The sequence below is a fragment of the Aethalodelphis obliquidens genome, unplaced genomic scaffold (genome assembly GCF_003676395.1).
Source record: "Aethalodelphis obliquidens isolate GAN/ISIS:26980383/991018 unplaced genomic scaffold, ASM367639v1 scaffold48, whole genome shotgun sequence".
NCBI lineage: Eukaryota > Metazoa > Chordata > Mammalia > Artiodactyla > Delphinidae > Aethalodelphis > Aethalodelphis obliquidens.
In genome coordinates this window covers 3,601,550-3,628,534 of record NW_020837992.1, presented here as the reverse complement: position 1 = coordinate 3,628,534, position 26,985 = coordinate 3,601,550, and the positions used below count along the sequence as shown (strand labels likewise).

Here is a 26,985-nt window from a genome sequence, read left to right as displayed (position 1 = left end):
TATCTAGCCATGTATATCTACATATGTTTATCCATCCGTCTATATCTATCTATGTATCTATATCCATATCTATGTTTTTATGTATCAGAAGTATATGATGAAAATATTAGTGATGAGTTCTCTTCCCTTAAAACCAGGAAAGTAAAATTATAATAAATAACATATTTAAACTTAAAAATAATGTGAGTTGTAATGCAGCTAATTATCAATTTTTCAATAATTTTCAACTACCTTAATGTCTTGGGAAAATAATACACATAAAATAATAAAAACATATGCTGAAGAGTACAAATGAAACTATTTACAGAACAGAAGCAGACTCACAGATGTAGAAAACAAACTTATGGTTACCAGGGTGTAAGGGGAGGAGGGATAAATTGGGAGATTGGGATTGACCTATACTCACTACTATACATAAAATAGATAACGAATAAGGACCTACTGTACAGCACAGGGAACTCTACTCAATACTCCGTAATGGCCTATATGGGAAAAGGATCTAAAAAAGAGTGGATATATGTATATGTATAACTGATTCACTTTGCTGTACACCTAAAACTAAAACAACATTGTAAATCAACTATACTCCAATAAAAATTTTAAAAAAGCATATATAGAAAGGTGTCCATCTTTCCTGTTTGCCTTAGGTTCCAGGATGCCTTGGTACAGCACTGATAATCATTACTGCTTACTGATTTTTTTCCTACGTTCCAATCAATAGGCTCGGTATACTTTACATTCATATTCACCTGGGATACTGCCACATGTAGGAAAAAGGAATAAACAAACCAAACCCTCAGAGAGAACTCTGGGTTTGAGAACTAGGTCCAAATGCCTGCTCTGCAAGTTCCCATCGGTGTAGGTTGTCCCAGTTTTCCCAAGACTAGGGAGGGATCCAGGGCATAGCACTTTAACTTTTTTTTTTTTTTTTTTGCGGTACGCGGACCTCTCACTGTTGTGGCCTCTCCCGCCGCAGAGCACAGGCTCCGGATGCGCAGGCTCAGCGGCCATGGCTCACGGGCCCAGCCGCTCCGCGGCATGTAGGATCTTCCCGGACCGGGGCACGAACCCACGTCCCCTGCATCGGCAGGCAGACTCTCAAGCACTGTGCCACCAGGGAAGCCTCACTTTAACTTTTAAAACTGAAAACGTCACAGGTAAATCTGGATGAGTTAGTCACTCTCCATCTATGTGACCTTGGACAAGTCAACTCACCTCTCTTGAGTTTTGTTTTCTTAGCTCCCAAATGGTTATAATTAAACTTACCCCAGAAATTTGTTTTGACATTTAAATAAAATGATGCATGATTCGTACACCTAGCATCTAGTGAGTGATCAACTCATTTTAAATAGAGAATGATGTTAGTTGCCTTGAACATAGTGGGTATATGGTAAATATATGTTAAATTCAACAATTCGATCAGCATTTATTAAGCACCCACTGTCTTGAATATCATGCTAGGTACTGGAATACAAAGATAAACATGACAATGCCCTATGCTCTAGGATATTTTGCCCTAATGCAAAGGACTCCTTTAGACATGGCCCTGAACACACCTGGCTAGATGACTAGGAGAACTGGGCTCATCCCCAGAACTATGTGAATAGTGTAGAGAGAAGGAGGTCTCTTACCTGAGTTCAGGAAGGGCTGCTACTTGTGATCTCCTAGGAGTCTGTCTCAAGCTAAGAGGTTTCCAATTATGTGTATATATATATATATATATATATATATATATATATATATATATATATATATATATATATCCCATGAAGGAAGTCAGCTCCCACAGGTGAGGGCTAAAACTCCCCTGGAATTTCTCTGGTGGCACTGGACTTCCTCCCGGCCTGAGGCAGTTTAATTGCAGACTGGATTACCTCAACACCTTCCTTCTCTAAGAAGCACTTCTTTGGAGATTACTGGTTTAGTTATTGGTTAAAGGAAACCTCTTTCTTTCTGGCTTCCTTCCAGAAGGAAGGTAAAATGGTAATCAGAACAGAAAAGATCACTGAATTACAGAACTGGAAGAGAATTCCAGGAGGTGCTTTTTCCCCCCTCCTCTAAATCCAGTTCTCCTAACCAGTTTTCTCCCCACACCCAGACACTGTGGACTCACTCCTGCTGTTTCTCCTTTGCCTTTGCTCTTCCCACCATTTCTCTCCAGCAACGGCTACCCTACTTTCCCTCCACTCATCATTGAAGAGTGGACCCCAATTCTTTATTCCTGAACTACTTTGGTCCAAAGCAATTCCTCTCTTCTCTAACTTCCAACAGCAGATTTTTCTTTGGCACATGAGAGTCTAACGTTGCCCTCTGTTTCATGGGTCTTTGCTTTTTCTCCCTAATGTGATACTGGAATATTTTCTTGGACATGGACTAATCCATTAGGCAGGACACACCTCCAGGCAAGATTAAATTAAGGCACCTGAGATTAACCTCCAACAGTGCTTTGGAAACCGTCAAGATGGTAGAGATTGTAACATATTCCTTTGCAACATTTTTCCTATTCAATATCTGACACTCTGAAGTCCTGTATTTAAGTTCAGGGATTCCATAGTTACTAGGATAAGTTTGGCATATTCTTTCATCTTTCTGGATGTCAATTTACATTATCTGTAAAATGAGAGTAATAGAATAGATAATGTATAAGATCTTTTCCAATTCTGACATTCAATGTCACTATGATGCTTTGCTCTTCTACCTTTTGATCAGAACACTCCTTTTTAATGTCTTTTAATGTCTTCCTAAAGTTCCTTGAAAATGAGGACTGTAATTTTTCACTGTAATACTTGATAAATGCTGAAAACGTGTGAATATCTAATCTAAATATCTCTTGCGCTTATGCCTGTTTTTCCATCCTTGTTAGTAAGTAAACAATTTCTCATCCATAACTGTGATTAAAGTAAAATTGAGAAACATGCTCTGACAAGACTTTCAGGGAATATAAGCTGTACCCGTGTCAGTCCATTCCTTCTCATTAACCAATAAGAATCCAATTGTTTTGTTCTAAGTTATCTGTAATGATTAAGTAAGTTTAGCTCATGTGCAATCCAAAGTTCCTTTAATAATGAAGACTCTGCTTTTCCTATATCAGAATACTTTATTCTTTTTTAAATCTGCTGAATAGATCCCATCCCACACTCTGCACAGACACCAATTCAACTTACCTGCTATAAAAAGCTTCCTCTGTCTCACCCTAACCTCTCTCTCTCTCTCTATGCCACCACTTACCGAGGCAAAATTTATCCCTCCCTCCCACCTTTGGAGCTGCCTTTATTTTGTGCCTCTTGTGTAATTATCACAGTGAATTGCAATTTTTTGAGTTACATATCTGTATCTCCCCCTGGCCTGAGAGCTCCTTGTTCAACTTCATGGTCCCAACACTCACTGGTTCCTGGTAGGTGCTCAGCAAACACTTGATGACTATTGAATGAACATGTTGATTTCAAATTGTTCCTTCTTTATATTGTATCCTAAAACCACAGGATCTCAGGCTTAGCTGTACCTGAAAATGGAGACATACAAACCAATCAGTAATTACCAAATGGCCTAAAATTAGAGCAAGAGAGGAGAATGGGGACACAAGAGTGAAAGATAAGCTGGTTGGAGGTCAGAAGTAAGATTGGTCATGTTAGGGAGTTAGGACTTTATCCAAAAGCAAGGCGTTATGAAAGCTTTTAGCAAGAAGCAATGAGATAAGAGAGGCACACTTGAAAATGGACTTGAGGCAGGTAAGACTGGAGACGGGGAATCCAGCCATTGAAGTAGTCCCAGGAAGAGATTTAACCTTGGCTTGAACTAGTAGCAGCAGAGAGAGCGAGAGAGAGAGAGAGAGAGAGAGAGAGAGAGAGAGAGAGAGAGAGACGTGTGTGGACTTGAGAGAATCTAAATACATTTTTTAAATGTTTGGAGACTGATTAAATCTGTAGGTTAGGGAGAGGAGGAATCAAGGATAGTAAAAATATTGCTAGGTTGAACCACATGCAATTTCCATCTGTGTAGGTCAAGATTGGTCTGATATTACAAACGAACTTATCTATGAAACAAACAGACTCACAGACATAGACAACATACTTGATTGTCAAGAGAAAAGGGCGGGGTGGGAGAAGAATGGGATTGGAAGTTTGGGACTAGCAGATGCAAACTATTATATATAGGATTGATAAATAACAAGGTCCTACTGTATAGCACAGGGAACTATAGTCAACATCAATAAACCATAATGGAAAAGAATAGGAAAAAGTATATATATAACTGAATCACTTTGCTGCATACCAGAAACTAACACAACATTGTAAATCAACTGTAATTCAATAAAATAAAAATTAAAAATTAAGACTGGTCTGATATTGGCCTTGTCTTATAATTCAACCTAATAACTATTATAATGATAATGTAGAGCGTATCCTAAGCCTAGTACCTGGACTTAGATATTAAATGCTCTATATATTTTAATCATAATATATATAACATATGTTATATATATACTAATACATATATATTATACTTACTGTCATGTAATTCTCATAAAATTCCACTAAGAATATAAGCTTTTTGAGGGCAAGAATTTTGTCTGTCTTATCTACCCCTATATTACACATGCCTGGAACGGAGCCCAGTTCATAGTAAGCTTTTAATAAGTATGTGTTGGATAAATTATTACCTCTTTGAGGCAGGTCTTATAACCCAGTTTTCTGATGAAGAAACTTAAGCTTAGAGGTTGAATGGTTTTCCCAAGTTCCCCCAGCCAGTAAATGACAGATCTTCCTCAAAAAACAGTATCTCTTTCTACTGTTATTACTGATGTGTGAGTACTAAGGCCCAGGGAAGCAACATGGAGATCAAGGAGACAGTTGGTGGCAGGATGGAGACATCAACCTAGGTCTCCTAATTTGGAATTTATTACTCTTTGTGTTAAATTGTGTGTCCTCAGAGGCAAGGAGGCCCAGGAAAAGTAAGGGGAATATGCCAAGGGATAGGATTCCCAATTCTACTTCTGGCCCTATGTACAAGGGAGAGACCTGACAAGATGTTCAGTTAAAAGAACAGATCACCCATCTCATCTGTCTGAGAACCTTCCAGACACTGAATCCACAATAATAGAAACAATCTTTCTCATTCTATCATGTCCCATCATCCCTCCCAGGATTCCTGAATCACTGGGATAATTCCATCCTATCGTAGGCAATACCAGCTGCTTGAGGACCTGTCTCACAGGCGATAAACAGGATGGGTGTTTTTACCCAGTTTATGAAACAAGCAAGGAACTGTTGCAACCCGTCCTCAAGTCCTAAAATCAGAAGGTTTTCAAACTTCCCAATACAATGAAATTCACTTTTTCTTGGAGCATTAATATTAATCATATCATTCTAAGAACATGTTGGCTCAGGATTGCAAATAATTGCTGGAAATAATTGCAAATTATTGCCACACCTTCTGTAACATGACCCCCTTAAGTTGTCACATGAGAAGAAAAGTGAAATAGAGTTTTGTTGTGAATCTCTTCCCTTTGCAAGCTGGCCCCTGCCTGCTGGTACAATCCCAGATCCTTTAGAGAAGACAGTGGCCTGCAGTGCATACATTTCATAATTTAATTTGTGCGGGGCCCAGGGGCACCCCTGCCACAATATCACTCCTCTAGTATTAGAGCTAGAAGTGACTTCAAGGACATCTAGTCCAATTCCCTCATTCCACAAATGGGGAAACTATGGTTCAGATAGGTTAAGTAACTTGCCCAAGGTCACTCAGCTGGTAAAAGACTCAGAAGTTGAAATCAATCAAGTAATCTTTCCAATAAATGACACTTTTAACCCATTATGAACTATTCTTCTAGAGTAAGTAGCATCCCTTGAAAATGAGACCAAGAGAGAAGCTTTTCCCATCATAATTCTGGCAGAAGAAATGACTCTTCTATGGAAAGAACATAGAGGGGGTTGACTGGACACCAAATGGGACTGAGAGCCAGGACACCCAGTTCTAATATTTAAATATATGCATAGTTATGCAAATCTTTAAGCTCGAAAGTAGATTTTTATTACTCCTTATGTCTGATAGAATAGATTTTAAGTCGTTCTTTCCATAAACATTTACTAACTAAATGCTATCTGCAAGACACTGCTGAAGGCTGTGAGGATTAGTGATGCCTCAGGGGATCTCTTGTCCCTGGCTGCTTATAGCCTCGATGAGGGGATAAGCACGTGCTTGCAGAACCACAAAGTCAACACTTCTGCATGAGCAGAAGGTACGTGCTGAGGAGCACAGAGGAGGGAGGCTCACACCGAGGAGGGTTTGAGCTGAACCTTTAAACGGACAAAGACTCTGGAGAGAGGTAGGGAGGAGAGGTGAAGTCCGGCAAAGGGCGTTCAGGACAGGGATGAGGGGGCAGCAAAGCTCACAAGGTATTTGAGGACAGGCAAATGAACTAGCAGTGGCAGATCAGGTTGGAAATACGGCCGCATCATCAAGGAGCAAGCATAACATGCCAAGGAATGTGAATTTAGACTAGAAACCTAAGTTCTACCCTGGATTCAGCTTCATCCTACTGTGTGGTCTTGGGGAAATCACTTCCCTTCTCTGGGCCTCAGTTTCCTCATCTGTGAATTGCGGGGAAATAAATTAAATGACTTCTTAAGTCTCCTTCAGCTGGACCTTTTGATTCTGTAATTCTTTGTTTTTGCCCTGAGGCAATAGGGAGCCATGAAGGGTCTTATAGTGGGGGAGAGACACAGTAATAGCTGTGCACTAACCAGGAGATTTTTCAAGGGCGGCGCAGTGCATAGCACATTGTCAGTGCTCAAATGGAATGGTTGGGGATGATGCAGCTCTGGTAGAGAAATGAGGATACATTTCATGAGCACATCAATCTAACTTTAAGAAGTAGGGTTTCAAAACTAGGGGTCAGCATGTAATCAGTGCCTGTGTAGTTGAAAAGATAAGCTGGGCAGAGGAGAGAGAAAACGAATTCTTTCTTATGAAGTAAAATTGGCTTCTTAACCAAGCCATTTTGGGGCAGGAAACAATTTTCTAGAAACCAAGAAAAAAAACCCAGCCACTCCTCTTCTCCCACAGCAAGTCCTGAGTTGGCAGTTTAGGGTTTTCCCTGTCTATGACGACATCACATTTGCTGGCATCTGGGCTTCCTGCCCAGATGCATCACTTTGCAGGGAAACACGTAGCCATGAGGGTTCTGCTGGAGGAAGACCTCAGCTCCCATTCTCGGGCCTGCAATATTAGAAGCTTCGCCCCACCTGAGGCCCCTGCTACCCCCTTGCAGGGTGGGGATGGGCGGCGCAGCCGATTCCCTCAGAAGCAGTGCATTTTCAGTTCCGTCTCCTCAAAGCTGACAGAATGAGTGACATCATTTCCCTTTCCTGCTTTTTCCATCTTGTCTGTTTAATCAGCCCGACTTGCTGCTATCCTCTCTCCTGGTATTTCCTCTGACGTACCTGGGTCCCCCAGAGTTAGCTAACCCCTCCCGTCCCCTGTCTACAAAGTGGGAGCCACTGGGAAAACCCTCTCCTGGACATAGAGTCTGGGAACAAAACTCCAGACATGAACTTGAATTAAGTTTTCTCACCTAGGAGAATAAGGATGTACTCAATTATTTTCCTTTTAATTGCACGAACGAGCGTGGAGTCTCCCGTGTGCAGGCGCTGAGCTGGATGACCCAAGAATGCCAGAAGGAACAGGCTTGGTCTCTTGGGACCTCTCAGGGTACCGCAGAGCATGGTGAGGGGAACAGATGTTCTAATGTAGGAGTTCCCAATCTGGCAGAAGGCAGATGGGAAAAAGCCACATCTTATCTTTGCAATAACCTCTAATCAAAATTTAACTTTTTTTTTAATTAAAAGGATAGGAAACAAATACAGACCACAATAGTATTAATGGTGCCTGTGACTTTGTCACTGATACAAATCACAGATATTTTGTATCGCATTATGGTCATTTCAGATATCTCAACATATTTACAATCTTCACGACTTAGAAATGTCAGTAATTTGCAGGCCCACTGCTAGATCTTAATTAGTGCATTAATAAAGAAGCACATTTATTATATAATACCCATGGTCATTTCCATATTTTGATAGCTGTATTTTAATAAAATTGGTTTCTTTTGCAATCCTATATATTTTATTTTATGCATTTAGAAACATTATTCTGAGGAGGGTCCATAGGCTTTGCTGGTGTGCCATGGCACATGAAAGGTTAATAGCCCTTGCTCTAATGGCAGACGCAAAGGCCCAGGGGTATTGCAACCATATCTTCCCAATTGTGACATGCAGTCTGAGAAGAATGAGGCTGTTTATAGGGATGATGGGAGTGTTTGTTACCAGGACTTCCCTGGAACAATTCTGGGTCTGTGTTCATCATAGGCATTGGGGGAAGGGAGTGCTGAGATGACTTCTGAGGGATAAGGAGTATCTCTGGGAAGGTTTCTTGGAGAAAGTTCAGTTTGAGCAACACTTTGAAGAACTAATAATTTATGAGCTTTGGGGATGGAGAGACTGTGTCAGGAGCAGAAGGACCCTTGCTCCTCAAAGTAAGAAAAGCTGCAACAAAATTCCTGAGACCAGAGAGCCAGTTGGTACCTGGAGGATGGTGCTCCTGTGGGTGTTGGGTAGGGAAGGGAGGTAGGTAATTAAAAAAAAGGTTGAAAAGAGTCAAAATGCAATGAACTGTGAGCATCAATCTGAGGACGTTCCACTCTGAAACTTTTCATTTCTGAAGAATCAGTGAGTGTTTTCCTTTGATAAGCTGCTCAGGATCTAGATACCATCACATGCATCCCAGGAACTCAACAGAATTGCTTACTGATGTGTTTCCCTAACTAAATTCATGGCACTTTTTCATGTGCTGGTTCCCTGAAGAGAGACTGAGCTCTCTGACTGCCAACAACTCTCATACAAGACACCACTTCTAGCCACCCAGGCATAATCCCACCACCCCAGGTGTGACCACAGAGGGATGTCGTCTGCACCCTGCCTCAGGGGTTCCTCATGTAGAGTACACCTGCTCTCCTTGGACTAGGTGTGAGGGATATTTTAGAGGTGTCGAGTAGGTGAGGAAGAGGAGGAGAAGTTGGTACTTCTTGAGTTCTTTCTCCCCACCCACAGGGCCGCAGGACCACATGGCTCCCAAGAGAGCTTGGGTCCAGGTTAGCACGATAGCCAAAGGGCTGGTAGCGCAGGAGTGGAATGGGAGGCACTAATGCTTCAGGCTTCAGGACATAGAGTTAAGGACCGTAAAACAACAATTGGGCAAAATCGAAACCCAAGCCATGGAGGCCAGACAGAGGGGAAAACTGAATCTTTGCTATGGGCTAGAGACGGGGACATTAGCAAGGAATGTCCTGGAGGATAAGAGGAAGCCAGAGAGATTCCTAAAGCCAAACGGCAAAGCCGTAGGCTTCCTCCAAGAGGCCAGGAGTGAGCTGCCTAGAGGACAGCTGGGGTTGCCTTTGTGGCATGCATGCATTCATTCATTCAAAGAATATTTATTTACTGAGTGCAGCCATTCACAAAGTAGCTGTCCTGAGGAGCTCAGTCTGGAGAGAGGAGATGGAAGCAAGATGTCTCTGACTTGTCAAAAACTGGAAAATCACTCTGGGTCCCAGGAACACAAATGAGGATGGGGGTGGAGGTGAATAGGAAGAAGCAGGAGGAAGACTGTTTCTGCCCTGGCGGTGGGACTATGGTTCTCAGGAAGTTAAGTCTAGGCTGGGGTAGAGCTAGGAGAGCAGCAGAATGTGGCCACAGGCTCTTCTGTTGTTCGCTTATGGTACTTACCGCGTGCCTGGCACTAAGTACTTCGTGAAATATTAACTCACTTGATCTTCAGGCAACCCTTAAGGTAGGGATGATTTTTCCCTTCATTTTCCAAAATAAGGAAACTGAGGCATAGAGTCTTCTTAGAGCATCTAGAAAGTGACCAGAGAGAGACATCCAGACCAAAGGCGTGCTAAGTCAAACTTATCTCCTGGTATGAAAGCTGGATTTTGAACCCTCGCCCAGTCCTGGTGCCTGGATCAAGTCTGTGCCTGCACAGAAAATGTCTCTTTCACAACATTCAGTCTCCACGGACGGTGGTTCCGTGGTAGAGGCCTGAGACTGGGCTAATTGAATATCTTTCCGTAACAGAACTGCAAGTATACACTATCTCTAGAGCTCATAATGACTTTTTAAGAATATATCCTCCCCGAAACTCCTTGAGCAAACGTGATTTGCTGACCCCTGCGTCTATCTCCAGGAAGGATCAGTTGGCTTCTGCCACTGAGCAGAGGCGTTTGTTCACAGCTGCAGGGGACGTCAAGTGATTTGGATGCAACAGGGATTGTGCTAGGCGTGAACAAAGCAAGGTTCAGATAGAGTCAAGGGAAGAGTTTCACACTGGCCTGAGTCTGTGACAGAGGGAGGGCACGGGCAGAAGAGCCTTCAGGGGGTGGGCTGAGTAGCAGGAGAATCAGGAAGGCTGCCTGGAGCCTGGCCGCACAGAAACTGCAAGCACCCCTGTGCGGGGGCTCAGCTGAGAGCCTCCCGGAGGTGCAGACCCGGAAGGCAGCACAGTTTGCCTTGTCTCACTTGCTAGTTTAAAAAAACACGTAAGAGGAAGGCTTTCCCAAAACAACAGTGTTTTGTGGGAAATAAGATTAGAAAAGTTGAAAATCACTAAATAGTAACAACCATCATTTTAATGAGCACCTACTACACAGCTACTATAAATGGTACCTTGAATCCTTATAACAATCCATGAGGCAGCTATCTCCTTAATTTGTGCCCATGTGGAAAGGGAGGCTCAGGTTCAGTATATTGCCCAAGATCACACAATAAGTGGCAGGACCAGGATTTCACACAAACCTATCTTATCCATTTGGCCAAACTTCTGGGCAAGTCCATGGTTCTAAAAGACAGGCTGCCCTGAGCCTGTGTGGCTGTCAGTGATCTGCTCTGGAAGATGGAAGGGGGATAGAATGTCCTCCAGGAGGAGCCCAGACTTGTCTGGGCCAGGAATATCCCGTGACACATTCAGAAGTCAGCCTCTGCTTCTTTGCTCTGTGTTGGTCAATAAATTTTTGTGTAACTTCACAGACTTGTTGCTGGCAAGTCCAGGCCCCTTTTTATGCACCTGGGTTTAAAGATCTGTGTTGCTGGCATGCAGTGTAGCAACTTGGGCTCTGGATTAGCGAGCTTGGCCCAAACAAAGCAAGGAGGGAGCACTGGAGCCAGGAAGATCAGACCAGGGTTCACTTTCTGGACCTGCCGTCCCTCAGCTATGTGACCTCAGGCAAGTCCTCCCACTTCCCCGAGCCTCCGATGCCTCTGCTGGTCACATGGGGATGAGATCTACGACCCCCTCAGCTCCTCTGAGACTTAAGTGAGGTCATATACATAAAGTACACGCATGGTCCTGCCACAAGCTATGGATTCCCTCCTCTTGCACCTGAGCAGTGGAAGATGCGCCCTAGATTTCTCAAGGGCTCCTCCTAGGGGCTAATCAAGGACTCAGAAGGTATGGTTTGGGAGTGAATCTTATACTTGGTTCCTTAGCAGGTATTTACGAAGCACCAGCTCTGTGAAAACAAGAACAAAAAATAACAACACCAAGAACAAAAAGCACAACTCTGTGCCAGGCCCTCTGTGGACTACACAAGAGCCAGGACACATTCTTCAAGTCCGGAAGGAGAGCAAGGACAGGTAGACGAGTGAAGTGGTGAAAGTGAAGTAAGCAGGCAGGAGATATGGGGGTGGGGCTTCTTCCCCGTCAGTACTGCTTCTTCCCCCTCCCTCTCCTGCCCTATATCCTCCTCCTCTACTTTACAACCATTGATACAACATATTTATTTCCTGCAGGTACAGCTCCTTATGCCAGTAAAGCTCCTCTTCTCTTGTCCACCATGCATTCAAGGTGGGGTAGAACACCTGCGTTGGGTATTGTTAAAAGGTAAACTGATGCATATTAAAAAATTTTTACCATTTTATTTGAGCCAAAATCTATTGGAATCTGCAGCACCAAACTGGAAGTGGTTAGGAGCTCTCTGCGATCAGAAGCCTGGAAGGACATATATAGAGAAGGTGAGGAAGCAAAGAAAGGAAGCTATTTGATTGGCTACAGCTTAAAGCCTAGTTTGCTGTTTATGATTGGTCCTTAGCATTTTGATTTCATAACCTTGAAGCATTTACGTGCTTAGATTTTGGTTTGCTTACACAGACCCACCAGGGCATTACAGCCACCTAAGGGTAACGGTCTCCTTGTTTAATTAAACAAATCCCAGTTCCACAACTAACTGCGTGACCCTCAGTGTGCTGCTGAACCTCGCTAAGCTTCAGACCTCATCATCTGTGTAATTGTGTTGTTAATAATCTTTCCCGTAGAGGATTATCGTGAGGAGGAAAGGAGAAAACGAAAGAAGTTTGCACCTCGGTGCCTGGCGCATAATAAGTGCTCAACACCTGTACACTGTTGTTGACATTAAAGTTCATCCTGGAACCGGGTTGCCGGGATTGGAAGCCTGGCTCTGCTGCTTATGAGCTGTGTGACTTCAGGTGTTAACTTCTGTGCCCAGGTTCTTCCTTCGGGTTTAATGATCTGTATTGCTAACATTCAAACAGGGGGCCTTTTTCATTTTATTTCATTCTCACTTTTATAGGACTGTCATGAAAATTAAATGAAATATATATTCATAATATATTACATTATGTATATTTCTTAGATGACTGTCTGGCATGTGGAAAGCACTGTATGAATGTTTGCTGTTATTATCGTTTTAATGCATCCAGATCACGTATTCATGAAATGTGAATTTAACACTTACTAAGTGCCAGGCAGTGAAGAAACTGAACTATCCTCATGGAGGTTACATTTGAGTGGAGAAACAGATAATAATAAAATAGGATACTGGGGAAGCAGGAAAGGGGTATAAGATGGGCTGAAGGTGGAAATGGGGATCTTTTTTTAATATAAATTTATTTATTTTATTTATTTATTTTTGGCTGAGTTGGGTCTTCGTTGCTGCACACGGGCTTTCTCTAGTTGCGGTGAGCGTGGGCTACTCTTCTTTGGTGCACGGCCTTCTCATTGCCGTGGCTTCTCTTGTTGTGGAGCACCGGCTCTAGGCGCACGGGCTTCAGTAGCTGTGGCACACAGGCTCAGTAGCTGTGGCTCATGGGCTCTAGAGCACAGGCTCCATAGTTGTGGCGCACGGGCTTAGTTTCTCCGTGGCATGTGAGATCTTCCCGGACCAGGGATTGAGCCCGCGTCCCCTTCATCGGCAGGCAGATTCTCAACCACTGCGCCACCAGGGAAGCCCCGGAAATCGGGTCTTAATGCTTAAATAGTATACCTTTTGAGTAAAGGCCTGAAGGAGATGGAGGTGTAAGCTGCGTAGGTGTCTGTGGGAAGCACACCTTGGGGAGTCACAGATGATGAGAAATGCTCTAATGAAACTGGTCCTACCATCATCCAGCCGGCTCAGGATGGACATCCAGCCAAGTCTCCTTGGGAAGGTTGAGTCCTCTGCAAACAACTCTGCTTCTTCTTAATAGTCTATTAATCCCATTCGTGCATAACATTGGAGTGTTTTTTTACTCCTACCTTAGCTTACGTGTGTATACACACAAACCCCAAAGGCCCTAAGGTGAGGACATGCCTGGTATGTTTGAGAAACACGAAGTGGGCCAGTGTGGTAGGGCGGTACTGAGCCTGGACAAGAAGTAGGGGACACAGTAAGAGGAAAGGGAGTTGGGAAGGCGGTATGTGCAGATATGAGGGCTTCTTAGGCCATCGTAATGCTCTGGCTTTTAAATGATAGCACAGGGATCAGTACCCACACTACAGACAACTAAGGGTCAAAGAAATGTAGTGACCTGCCCCGGGCAAGTCATGGCAGACTTGGAACAAGACTGTGATTCCTGACTTGGCACTCTTTACACTACACGTGCAGCCTCCCACCCTGCTGGCGCTAGAAGGGACTTCGCCTCACTTGTAACTCACAGCAACACCTGCAGACTGGTGCTATTATCTCCATTTTACAGAAGAGGACATTGAGACTTAGAGACACTAAGTAATTCGCTCAAAGTCACATAGGATTGGAACCAGGTCTGTCTGACTTCAGAGGTCCTGCTCTGTCCACTAAAGCACGTTCTGTGAAATCTCTTTCCCAGGTAGGAATAAAGAAAAGTTGCTTCAGCCAGCCCGTTACAGTATAGATAGTGACCCAGGATGGTACATGTAAAGCACTTATTTCAGCATCTGGCACGTGCAGGTGCTCAGTAAGTACCAGTTGTTATTGTCATTAACCATCGGAGGACTGTCCACCTGGAAATTAGTGCCCATTTTGGCCAGAACCCCTCTACCGAGAATCCCCCCTGCCTTGGGCTGCACTCATTCAGCTTTGTCACCATGACAACCATCCCTTTGTCAGAAACACCCTCTCTCCAACCCCACATACATAGCCATGCGGGATGAACTTAGGGTCAGAAAAGACATCCAGGTTGGAGGCAGCTAGAAAGGAATGAGAGAGAGAAAGAGATGTAAGCAGCTTTGGGCAGGAAAAAGCTCTTTGCAGGAAAGAGCTGTCTTCTTTGTCTTGTCACCGACCTTAACCCAGGCACCCGAATGCTCTACTCATCTCCTCCCTAGCACACCTTTCAAATCTTTTGATCACCCAGTACTTTGCCTAACTTGTTGATCCTTTCCGTAGATCAAAGAAATAGAAATGAAGAATAGGTAATCAACAGATGACCAGATCTCTTCCCCAGCTTCCCCTCCAGTAATCTTGTGAACAAACTTTGTGAACAAGATAGCATCTAAAGAAAAATCAGGAGGAGTCGACGAACCTGCACACAGTGGGGGATGGCGGTGACTCTGACCCCCTAACTCAGGGATAAACTGAGATTACTTTCCTGTTTCCCTTTAGAAGCTTTCACGTCCGAGCAGAATCTTTGGAGGTGGTTTCTGGGGGATGCTGAGTCCATCTCCCCAGATTGCCAGCATTCTGACTGAAGGCACATTTCCTTTCTATCAACATTTGTGAGTATTGATTTTGTAGAGCTGTGGGACCCAATTTCAATAACAGAGAGACAGAGAGAAAAGACAGAAACACAGAGAAAGAGAGATCAGAAAAGGAGTGGTAGCAAGAAGGAGTCATGATCAGAAGCCCTATGTTCATCCTCTTGATCATTGTGTGGAGGACAGTGTGCTGGATGGAGTCCAGTTTGAAACCCTCGGCACTAACTCACTTTGGGACTCTGAGTAAATTTTTATTCCTCTCTAGGTCTCAGTTTCCCCATCTGTTTCTGTTCTTTAAGGCCCTTTTAATTCTAATAGTCACCATTCATGGTTCCTTCTCCCTGGATCAGAAGACACTTCCACTCATTGGTAAAGAACAGAGTTTATTAAAAAAATCAATCAGTACAATATGCACTACAGAATACCACTTAGATCACATCACAGACACGGGATAGACAAGTTCACAATAAATTAGGGGGAAACTCACCCTCTCCCTACAGGATGGCCCACAGGACCTTTTGACAGACATATTTCATATAAATATGACAGTAGACTGCTTGGATACTTTCAGGTGGAATCAGACAGCTTGGGCCGAGCCAGTGAGACTTGTAGCTACAGGGTAAGATGTGCTCAAACCTAGATTTTTCCCCTACAATACCCCAGCCCCAAAGAAGAGAACTCCAAATGGGCAGGAAGGTTTCCTCAAAAAGACCCAGTTTGCATAAAAATGGAGCCTTCCCTATCTCCCTCCCCTTCAAAGTTGGCTGTCTCCCACTGGAAACCTCTCAGGGGCTGTTCATCCCCCAAACTTAGACTTCTTGTCTTTAGGCAGCAGAAGTTCCTTGATGATTCTTGTCAATCCAGGCTAGCAAGACGTCCAGCTCTCCCAGAGACTTAATGGCAGCAGACCGGACCTCCAACTGAAACCATGGAAATCATCATAAGAACCTGCCTTGCTAGACCGTGTCATAGCTTTCAAATCACTTTCCCCACGTTCTGGTCCCCACGAGGTTTGCTTTTTATTCAACCATTATATCTGCAGGGCATACAGACCTCAAATTATTTTCTTAATAGGTGACCTAAATTGCTTTCCACAAACAAGCAGTTAAATCATGTCAGCAACTTATAAACAAAATGAAAAGGTCTTCATTCTTTGCCATCTGTTTTTCTTTTTCCTATATTTCCCAGAAAAAAACAACTTGCTTCTCTGGCAGTTCTGCTTACTTTCCTGTTCACATCAGTTTGCTTTAGTGCTTCTGTTCTCCCAGAAAGCCTCAATCCCAGAGGTGCCCAGCAGTGGGGAGGGAGAAGGTGGTGCTTCCACTGGACAAATTAAAGCACTGAAACCCCTAAGGATGTGTCCTACCCAATGTGACACAGCCGGTCGGTAGAAGAGCTGAACTGGAACCCAAGTCTCCTGACTCTTCCTCAGCAGAATAGAAGGAGATGGTAAGATCCGAAAGTATGTCCTGTGGAGCCAGATGGCATGGGATCGAGCCCTACCTCCATCACTTAGCTGCAGTATAAACTTAGTTAAGTTACTTAACCTGTTTGTGCCTTGCTTTCCTAAGTTATCAACTGCAGATAATGGCTCATAGCATTGTTGTGAAGAATAAGTGTGTTAATACATTTAGTGTGCTTAGAACAATACCTGGCTCATAGGAAGAGCAATATGCGTTTCAGCCATTGTTATATTATCCTATGGAGCCTCTCCACAAAGAAGCAGAGGTCTGAACGGACTCCCCAGCTCCTTGTTATTCAAAGCATTGTCATAATTTGGGAGTGTGGTTGAAACACAGACCTACCAGCCAGAACCTGCGTTTTAACAGAATCTCTAAATGATGCACTTAAGAAACACTGCTTCTAACTCCACCTCTATATGAGGTGTGCATTCAACATCTGCACCTACACGAGAAGCACTATTCTTCGTCACCACACAGGATGCTGATGTCAGTTACTGGCCACAGTGACACCCAGAAAGTAGCATGTTTCATATATAACAGCTTACAGTTCTCTGGAGATCTTTGCTCCCTCTGTTATCACCCCCATCTTAAACAGTATGTGCTTTCCCTCAAAACTTAACGTAGGTCTGATATGTGAGGGCATAAGAAAATGCTGGAAGGATGATAGGGAAGGGGAGCCCAGGAAACTAGCAGATGAGGTAAGACCAACACACTCTTTGCAGACACAGAATTGGGCAGACCCGCAATAAATGCTGCTGAGTAATCATTAATCATTAGAGAAATGCAAATCAAAACTACAATGAGGTATCATCTCACACTGGTCAGAATAGCCATCATCAAAAAATCTACAAACAATAAATGCTGGAGAGGGTGTGGAGAAAAGGGAACCCTCTTGCACTGTTGGTGGGAATGTAAATTGATACAGTCACTATGTAGAACAGTATGGAGGTTCCTTATAAAACTAAAAATAGAACTACCATACGGCCCAGCAATCCCACTACTGGGCATATTCCCTGAGAAAACCATAATTCAAAAAGAGTCATGTACCACAATGTTCACTGCAGCTCTATTTACAATAGCCAGGACATGGAAGCAACCTAAGTGTCCATCAACAGATGAATGGGTAAAGAAGATGTGGCACATATATACAATGGAATATTACTCAGCCATAGAAAGAACTGAAATTGGGTTATTTGTAGTGAGGTGGATGGACCTAGAGTCTGTCATACAGAGTGAAGTAAGTCAGAAAGAGAAAAACCAATACCGTATGCTAACACATATATATGGAATCTAAGAAAAAAAAATGGTCATGAAGAACCTAGGGGCAAGACGGGAATAAAGACACAGACCTACTAAGAATGGACTTGAGGATACAGGGAAGGGGAAGGGTAAGCTGTGACAAAGCGAGCGAGAGGCATGGACATATATACACTACCAAACGTAAGGTAGATAGCTAGTGGGAAGCAGCTGCATGGCACAAGGAGATCAGCTCGGCGCTTTGTGACCACCTAGAGGGGTGGGATAGGGAGGGTGGGAGGGAGGGAGATGCAAGAGGGAAGAGATATGGGGACATATGTATATGTATAGCTGATTCACTTTGTTATAAAGCAGAAGCTACCACACCATTGTAAAGCAATTATAGTCCAATAAAGATGTTAGGATAAATAAATAAATAAATAAATACTGGTGAGTAAATGAATGAATTTGAATGGAGAGGAGGCTGCCCAATCAGGCTCTGACATCCCATTTCCATCTTCCCCATCCTCTTCCCTTCCCTTACCTGATGGTAGTTGTCATGGATGATTCTGGTTGCATTGGTGGCCTCCTGCCTGCAGTGACACAACCTCTGCTCCTGCTGTGATCAAGCAGAGACAGCACCCATCAGAGGACCTTTCCACCCCAGCTCACTCTCACCGCCACCTCCCGCATGAGGAGTGATAGTTCTCCTTCCTCCCAAGGTGAGAGTCAGGTGAGTAAACCCAGGTTGGGGCAGAAGGGGGCAGTAGGGTCTGCATGTAGAGTCACCCTGCACTTCCCCAGGGCTGGAAAGGCCTGGAGAGTAGGTTCCAAGTCTGTGTGTCACCACCCAGTACAGCGTTAGGTAGGCACTCAATGAATATGTTGGGCCAGTTAATTAAATAATTGGTTAAATGAATCTAATGTAAGTGGGATAGGGGTCATGACCTCTTCTAACAATTTTAGAACCCAAGGCACGGATAGGTGAAGTAACTTGCCACAAAGTTACAAAGGAAATCTTCAGCAGAGATGGGGCCAGAGTCCAGGTTTTCTCCTGGCCTAAGTTTTTGTTGGTTTGTTTGGGTTTGGTTTTATTTCTGTGGTTTGTCTTCAATAGATCCCAGTGAAGGAATAGGTGATCCTTAGGAGAGGCTATACCAGAGAACCACCCAGAGGTTAATTGGTATGGAAACCCCAAAGGGCCAGAAACAAAGAAACTAGGGGTACGCCTGTGATAAGCCCGGCATCCTCAGTATGCCTCTCTCACAGGCCAGCCCCGGCATCACTTAAGAGATGCTTTGACATAAGTCGGTCACCACAGGAAGATTATCCATGAGGAAACTGGGTCTGGTGAGGAGGAAGCCCTGGACAAGGAGGGACCACTGGAAGAAGCTCCCAACAGCTCTCCCCATGGGCGACAGGGCCGGGAATTGCCGTTGAGTCCAGGATCCATTTCGGAACACTGACTGGGGCCAGCATGTCCTGGGCTCTCCCTGGGGCAGACGGAAAGCAGATGCTGCTGGTGACTCACACATCGCTGTAGACTTTTCTGCATGTGGAGGAAAGAGTTGGCAATGCTGCTGATTCTTCTCAAGATCTGGGGGCTCAGCTCCTGATGGTCCTTGAACACCCTGTCCACGTAAAATGCCAGGAGGTTCTTGGTCACGCAGCACACATCTAAGGGCTTCAGACACAAATTAGGGAAAGCCCCAGAGGCCCTCTTCTCTTACTATCTTAGAGATCAAAGCAGCCTGCTTGGGTAGGGGCAAGAAGGAGTGAGATAACTAGAAGTCATTTTTTTAAATTCATATTGGTCTCAGAGGGTCCTCTTAACCACACCAAAGCTACTTATGACAAAGGCACCAAGGAGAGACTGCGGTTCTTACCCTCTTTTTACATGGCCAGGAGATATATTCACAAGGGATGGAGACCAGTCAGAGACTAGCATTCTCTCTACAGCATCTCCAACAAGTCATCCCTAACTTCGGCTTAACCGCTTCCATCAGACACCTCCCTTTTGAAAGGACCAATGTCTGAGCAGCTGTCTTGAAAAGTACTTCCTTACATTGTGCTGAAGTCTGCCTCTCTGGAACATCTCCTAGCCACCAACATGTGTTTATTCGATGGCTATTGCATGTCAGGCCTGTGCTGGGCACATATTCCTTCCTGTGTAATGACACTGTGTTTATCCTGGCCACCCTGCTCAGCCCTCCTCCAGTCTGTCCTGGTTTTTTTTTTTTTTAGCAGTACGCGGGCCTCTCACTGTTGTGGCCTCTCCCATTGAGGAGCGCAGGCTCCGGACGCACAGGCTCAGCAGCCATGGCTCACGGGCCCAGCCGCTCTGCGGCATGTGGGATCTTCCCGGACCGGGGCACGAACCCGTGTCCCCTGCATCGGCAGGCGGACTCTCAACCACTGCGCCACCAGGGAAGCCCCCAGTCTGTCCTTTTTAAACTTCAGGGATCACTTGGATGGAGCTGAGATGTGCAAGAGTGGAAACTGACAGCTGCCGAAATGCACACATCTGGGCAGGTCCTCCTCGGGCAGAGTGCAGCTCTCCCTAAGGGAAAGCTCCTGACTTCCCCAGGCACAGTTTAAAGCAGCTGGCCAGGCAGAGTTTCCTTCTAGCAGTTTGCACTCAGCCCTGAGAGCCAGAGCAGGAGATTTGTGGCTCAGTCTGAGAAGGGAAGTGGCTACAGCCAGTGGTGCACTTATCTTCATTAGCATTAAAGCAGCAAAGCCTCCTTGGCCCGACAGGCAGATTTTCTGACATGGAAACTCACCTTGCAACACAAAAACCCTCCTTTTCCTCTGCTCCTGCTAATTCCCTTAACCAACCGGGCAAAAAGTTGCAACCTTTGTTTTATCAAGGAGGGAGAGGGTGGGGAGGGGAGAAATATGGCAAAGACCTGCATCCTCATTGACCCCTTTCCTTATGCCACATCAGCTATTTCTAAACCTTGAGAGGACAAAGAATCTGGAGACAGAGGCATGAGACTTGGGGGGTCTATTCCTGGCTCAACCATTAACTAGTCATTTTTTCTCCCAAGATGTCAATTTGGTCACTTGAAAATGATGGTTTGGGAACAAATGGCCTTTTGGGTCCCTTCCAGCTATCATATCCTCTGAGTCTCTTATACCATTGGCTGGAATAGTATTTAGGAAGTGGACCCATGTGTTTACCATAAATAAATCAGGCCTAATACTGCCTAGAAGAATTATCTCGTGCAGAGAAGCCCAAGGAAAAAGTAGCTCTTTGTGGATGTACCTTACACTCTGTCACATAAATGCCTGAAAGAACTGGATCTTTCTAGAATGCTTACAAGGACTGGAGGAGCTCACTTTTAAAGGCACTTCTCAGTGGCCCCTTCTGTAAAGTGAATTATCACCTCGTAAGCCAACAGTTTTGTAACACACTCTCACCACCTCTCTCTGGACAAGTAGACTGATCCCCTCCCTGCTTTCGTGCCTCAAGCTGGCGGTTGTAAAGAACATCACCCGACTGTGTCTAAAAGACTTTGTGGCCATACAGTCTTTGGCTCAAAAACCTGCAGGGACTCCCTATGGCCGCACGGCACAGCCAAAAAAGAAAAAAAAAAAGAAGGCCGAGGCTCAGCTAGTCAGTTTCCATTTTGGCCTGGCTTAAGGTTCTTGGTAAAATGACTCCAATGTATTTGTGCACTTCATTCTCTTCCACTTGCCTTCATGTCCCTCACACCACGAGCCTGGTTGTCTCTTATTTTTTTCGGCCGTGCCGCGCGGCTTGCCGTATCTTAGTTCCCTGACCAGGGATTGAGCCTGCGTGCTCAACAGTGAAAGCACAGAGTCCTAACCACTGGAATGCCAAGGAATTCCCCCTGGTTGCCTCTATGTCCCCTGACATGTATCCATTGATTTTGCATACCCATTCTCCCCAAAACCCTTCCATCTCTTTTAGCCACTAACCCCAAGCCTACTCAGGTTTTAAGTCACTGCTCATTTTCTCAACTTCCCCATGAAACCTTCCAGAGTCACCCTAAGCCCTAGACATCCTGTCCCATTTGAGCGTGTGGCACCCCAATCACTCCCTGGGTGAACACCTTCCTGTGGGGTTCAAGGTCGCTGAGACGCGAGTGCGCCCTCACACATCAGTTCACATGTGAGAAGCCGGAGCATCAGAGTTCACTGGAGGTTAGGAAAGAGAAGAGCACAGGGTGAGGATTTCTCCCTCAGCCCTGCGCCACTTCACCGTAAAAATGACAATAGAGGAACGAGCAGACACAGGCCAATACCTTAATGCTGTGCAGGGTCTCCGATGTGGACAGGATGGTGACATTTTGGAAGGTGTCCTTAGCTTGCTGTGGAGGAAAACATAAGAACAGACACAAGCAGTGAGTACTCCACATTCTCCAGAGACACAAAGGTAATGAGAAAGAACTGGCTCTCCACGTTAAGATGTAAAGTGAGGCACGCCCCCCTGCCCACACCTTCACCCCAAACCCGTACTCACAATGGCGTTTTTGATCCCTCGGAAACTCTCCTCCATACGGCGCATGTCCATGGAAATCAGACATCTCCTGAGACCTCGGGCATGCACTGAGCACAGAAAGAGCATCACACCCAGGAGGCAGAGAGAAACACCCTGTGCCTGCATGTCCTACAGGAAGGGATAAAGTCAGCTTCCCAGCCAAAAGTGAAAAGCAAGGAAAGAGACCCCAACTGAGTTCCCCTGTGGACCTCGCGGGGCAGGCCAGATGGCAGCCAAGAAAACAGGACTCAGTACCTCAGCCTGTGGACCTTGGGGCATGTGTCTCCTTCTCTGGATTTTTTAAAAATCAATTGAATGAGCCCTTCCCTGTCCCCCCTGCCCCCGCTCCACCCCTAGAGAGGCTGATCCAGCGCTCTCCCAACTCCCAGGGAGTAAATTCGTGTGTAAATCACTCTCATGACTCAACACGGCTCACTTTTCAACAGGGGTGAGAAGCATTGTTTCTAATAAATTAAATAGGAAAAACAGTGTTGGTAAATATGCCCTAGGAGTTAGGCAACAGATCTGAAAAATTATAAAAGCACATTTTGTTTCTTTCTTTCTTTTTTTTTTTTAACATCTTTATTGGGGTATAATTGCTTTACAATGGTGTGTTAGTTTCTGCTTTATAACAAAGTGAATCAGCTATACATATACATATGTTCCCATATGTCTTCCCTCTTGCATCTCCCTCCCTCCCACCCTCCCTATCCCACCCCTCCAGGTGGTCACAAAGCACAGAGTTGATCTCCCTGTGCTCTGCGGCTGCTTCCCACTAGCTACCTATTTTACGTTTGGTAGTGTATATATGTCCATGCCACTCTCTCACTTCGTCCCAGCTTACCCTTCCCCTTCCCCACGTCAAGTTCATTCTCTAGTAGGTCTGCGTCTTTATTCCCATCCTGCCCCTAGGTTCTTCATGACCTTTATATATATATATATATATATTCCATATATATGTGTTAGCATACGGTATTTGTCTTTCTCTGTCTGACTTACATCACTCTGTATGACAGACTCCAGGTCCATCTACCTCACTACAAATAACTCAATTTCATTTCTTTTTATGGCTGAGTAATATTCCATTGTATATATGTGCTGCATCTTCTTTATCCATTCACCTGTTGATGGACACTTAGGTTGCTTCCATGTCCTGGCTATTGTAAATAGAGCTGTAAGCACATTTGGTTTTTATGTTTGCCCCCCAAATAGGCGACACCCTTTTATTATAAACCCCTACTGTGTATCTGCTTAAAATCATTCCTTTGAAGTCAGCTGTGAAGATGTCACCTTCTGGAGAAGATGGGAAAGGGAGGTGCGGGGCATCTAATAACTAATTAGCCACAGTGAAGAGAGAGACCCCCAGATGGCAAGGTGGCGGCTTCCCCTCCATCACACACTGAGCCAGCAGGCACCAGGGACAGGTTTGCAGCTCGCTAGCCTCTAGGCAGGGCCAGACCTGAGATGCCTGCTGCCTCTTCTAGTTCTCACGCCCCTCCTGCCTTTCTCTCTGCCTCTTTTCATTGGACGGCTTTCAATAGTGTCGTGTAACACACCTTGAGAAAAGTGCCCAAAGCATAACTGCACAGCCTGCTGAGTTCTCCTTCTCCGACTTTCTCCAGCACTAGCATGTTTCACAAACAGAGCTGAGCGTTAAAGGTAAGTCAGAGGGCAACCCATGGGAATAGACCAGCCTCTGCCCAGCCTCCTCCACGTGCAGACTGAGCACTCATTCCCAGCCAGGTGTGTGTTGCATAAGCGTAGTGGGTGCAGCAGTGGAAGAGAGGGAGGCAGCACGCATAAGAAGCCAGCTGAGGGGGCTGTGGACGCCCCCGCTCCTAACTATACTTAGAGCTGCTCTAGGCACACACGTGTGAGAGCATGAGCCATACCTGTCCCCGCTCCCCTCTCCCCACCCTGATCATCGTTGGGAATCCCAGGCTCTTCTCTGAGAAACAGCAAACTCTGCTTAGAAAACCATTTCTCCTTCTCTCTCCTTAACTCAGCATCACTCTCAGTGAGGGATAGGTGTAGGTTGAGACCTCACTGTAGAGCAGGCATTATGTTAAAGAACTTGATTTCTCTTTTTCCAACCTCTTTCTGACAAAACAGAAAAATAGACCCCATTGACAGGCGAGACTATAGAGTCCCCCAGAGCTCTATCCCCTCGAAAGGCAAATAAGCTGCTTCTAGAGAGCCAAGGGACTAAAAGGGGGCACAGTTTTTCTTCTGACAACTCTCAGAAGCAGTGGGGCATTGCCGGTTCATCCCCTGCTGGGAGCATCAGAGGAGAAAGATGTGGAGAAAAAAGAGGTCCCCCTTAGTTTGGTGAGGCGATTCCAGACATCTCGGCTGATTCAGGTAACAGTAGTAGCTAACGTTTATCATACGTGCCACGTGCCTGTAGTGCCATGCCAAGTATTTTCCACAATTATCTTATTTAATGCTCACAACCATCCTATGTGGCAGCTTCTGTTTCTATCCCCATTTTACCAAAGAGGGAACTGACACTTAGCAAGGTGGAGAAACCTGCCCAAGGTACATGGCCAACAAGTGGCAGAGCCAGGATGTGAAGGCAGGTGGCCTGTTCCCCTTACCACTGCACCACCCCCACCTACAGGTCTGTTCCTCCTGGGATCGCAACTGGAGATCCAGCAGATTTCCTTACAGCAGACAAAAAGGAACACATTTCTGATCGGATCCCACTGAACCAGTGGTGTTCCTTATGTTTAAAAAGATATTTAATACTCCAAAGGATTAAAAATACACATATTCTAAAGTGCCCAGCACAGTTCCTAGAACAAAAAGTTTATAGTAAATGCTAGATTCCGTTCCCTTGAACCCTCCAACACTGTTGATGGGAATGTAAATTGGTGCAGCAGCTATGGAAAACAGGAGGTTCCTCAAAAAACTAAAAATAGAGTTGCCATATGATCCAGCAATCCCACTCCTGGGCATATATCCAGAGGAAACTATAATTCAAAAAGATACATGCACCCCTATGTTCATAGCAGCACTATTCACAATAGCCAAGACATGGAAGCAACCTAAACGTCCATCAACAGATGAATGGATAAAGAAGATGTGGTACATATATACAGTGGAATATTACTCAGCCATAAAAAAGAATGAAATTATGCCATTTGCAGTAACATGCTTTCACCTAGAGATTATCATACTTAGTGAAGTAAGTCAGAAAGAGAAAGACAAATACCATACGATATCACTTACATGTGGAATCTAAAATATGACACAATTGAACATAACCACGAAAGAGAAACAGACTCACAGACATAGAGAATTGACTTGTGATTGCCAAGGGGGATGGGGAGAGAGGAGGGAAGGACTGGGAGTTTGGGACTAGCAAATGCAAACTTATATATAGGATGGATAAACAACAAGTCCCTACTGTATAGCACAGGGAACCATATTCAATATACTGTGATAAATCATAATGGAAAAGCATGTGAAAAAGAATATGTATAAATGAATCACTTTGCTGTACAGCAGAAATTAACACAACATTGTAAATCAACTATACGTCAATAAAATTTAAAAAATAAAATAAAATAAAAAATAAAATCATCATATTTCTAAAAAAAATAGATTCCTTCCCCTTCCCTTTCTTCCTTCCTCCTTTCCCACTCTCCCTGTTTCTTATTGAAAATAAGGTACTGGAAAGTTCAACCTCTATACAGAATACCCCTCCCCATTCTACAAAATGCCCAGCACTTGGGATATAATAGGCCACCCACAGTGACAGCAGATCACCTCTCTGCAGCTGTAAAGGACGAGGGCTGGGATGGTTGATGAACAAATCCTCTGAGGAAGGACGACCTCTCACGGGGTGCTCCTGGGCTTCTCCTGTGTCTCCGCTCTTTGTGTTCCTTGCCACTTGTAGAGGGCTGGTCACTTTTATGCAGGTGGATACAAGGAAATGCTGTCAAGGCTCACTGGGTGGGTCCATGTAGGGGGAGATTGTTTTCCCCCTCATTTCCTTAGCATCTCATTTCCTGAATTGATTTCTTTTTCTTTTCAGATACAGTTGATTAATGATTATTAAGAAATGCCTCTTTCTTCTCAGTCTTGACATGCAGCTTCTAGTAAAAATAAACTCCCCATCTCTATGCAAATGAGAATTTCTTGTAATCCTGTGTCCATACAGAAAAACCCAAGTAGGTCACTTTCCTGAGAGCTGTGAGATGTCACCAGTCGTACCCTGCAGGCAAAATCAGGGAAGCACTCTTCTGACAGCCACGCCCTACGCAGCCAGCCCTGAGACTGCGGGTGCCCCAGCCCCTGCACGCTCCATCTGCCTGAGCTACTCAGCACCTAACATGTGCCAGGCAATAGCTTAAATGCTTTACATGCATTATTTTGTTTAACTTCATAGGGAAGTTTTTTTTCTTTCGTTCTCAGAAATGCAAGGATATCTTTGGACATCATCTCTTTCCTCTCCATCTTGTCCCTTGGACAGCCCTTTCATTCTCAACTAATGCAGAGAGAGAAAATGAGACTGGGAGTCAGAGAGGCTTAGCAGTCCGTGGCAGAGCCAGGAACAGAGCCTGGAATCCTTGCTCTTGGGCTGGAAGACTCTCTATCTAAATTACTTTTTTACACAATCTCTACACCACCATGTTCTTCAAGAATCGAGGTTTGGAGAGATGGTGATGAAAAGACAGGGCTTAAAAAGTTTCCTCTCCAAACACAAATTCCCGAAACAGAGTTTGTTTTTACCAAATAAAACAACTTGGGGATGGGGTGCAATTACAAGAGACC

General features: G+C 44.7%; 1 protein-coding gene across 2 annotated transcripts; it reads right to left on the bottom strand.

Moving 5' to 3' along the window:
- Positions 1-15,366: 15,366 nt before the first annotated feature.
- Positions 15,367-26,530, bottom strand: IL19 (interleukin 19). Of its 2 annotated transcripts, none has more exons than XM_027082843.1 (6): positions 25,962-26,530; positions 22,189-22,335; positions 21,971-22,036; positions 19,231-19,383; positions 18,244-18,318; positions 15,367-15,920 (listed from the first exon to the last, which is right to left on the bottom strand). In XM_027082843.1, the coding sequence occupies exons 2-6, from the start codon at positions 22,330-22,332 to the stop codon at positions 15,825-15,827; spliced, it is 534 nt and encodes a 177-aa protein (XP_026938644.1). In that variant the 5' UTR covers positions 22,333-22,335; positions 25,962-26,530; the 3' UTR covers positions 15,367-15,824. The 2 variants fall into 2 exon arrangements, with proteins under 2 accessions (XP_026938644.1, XP_026938643.1); XM_027082842.1 differs by having other exon boundaries at positions 25,978-26,526.
- Between the last annotated feature and the right edge of the window lie 455 nt (positions 26,531-26,985).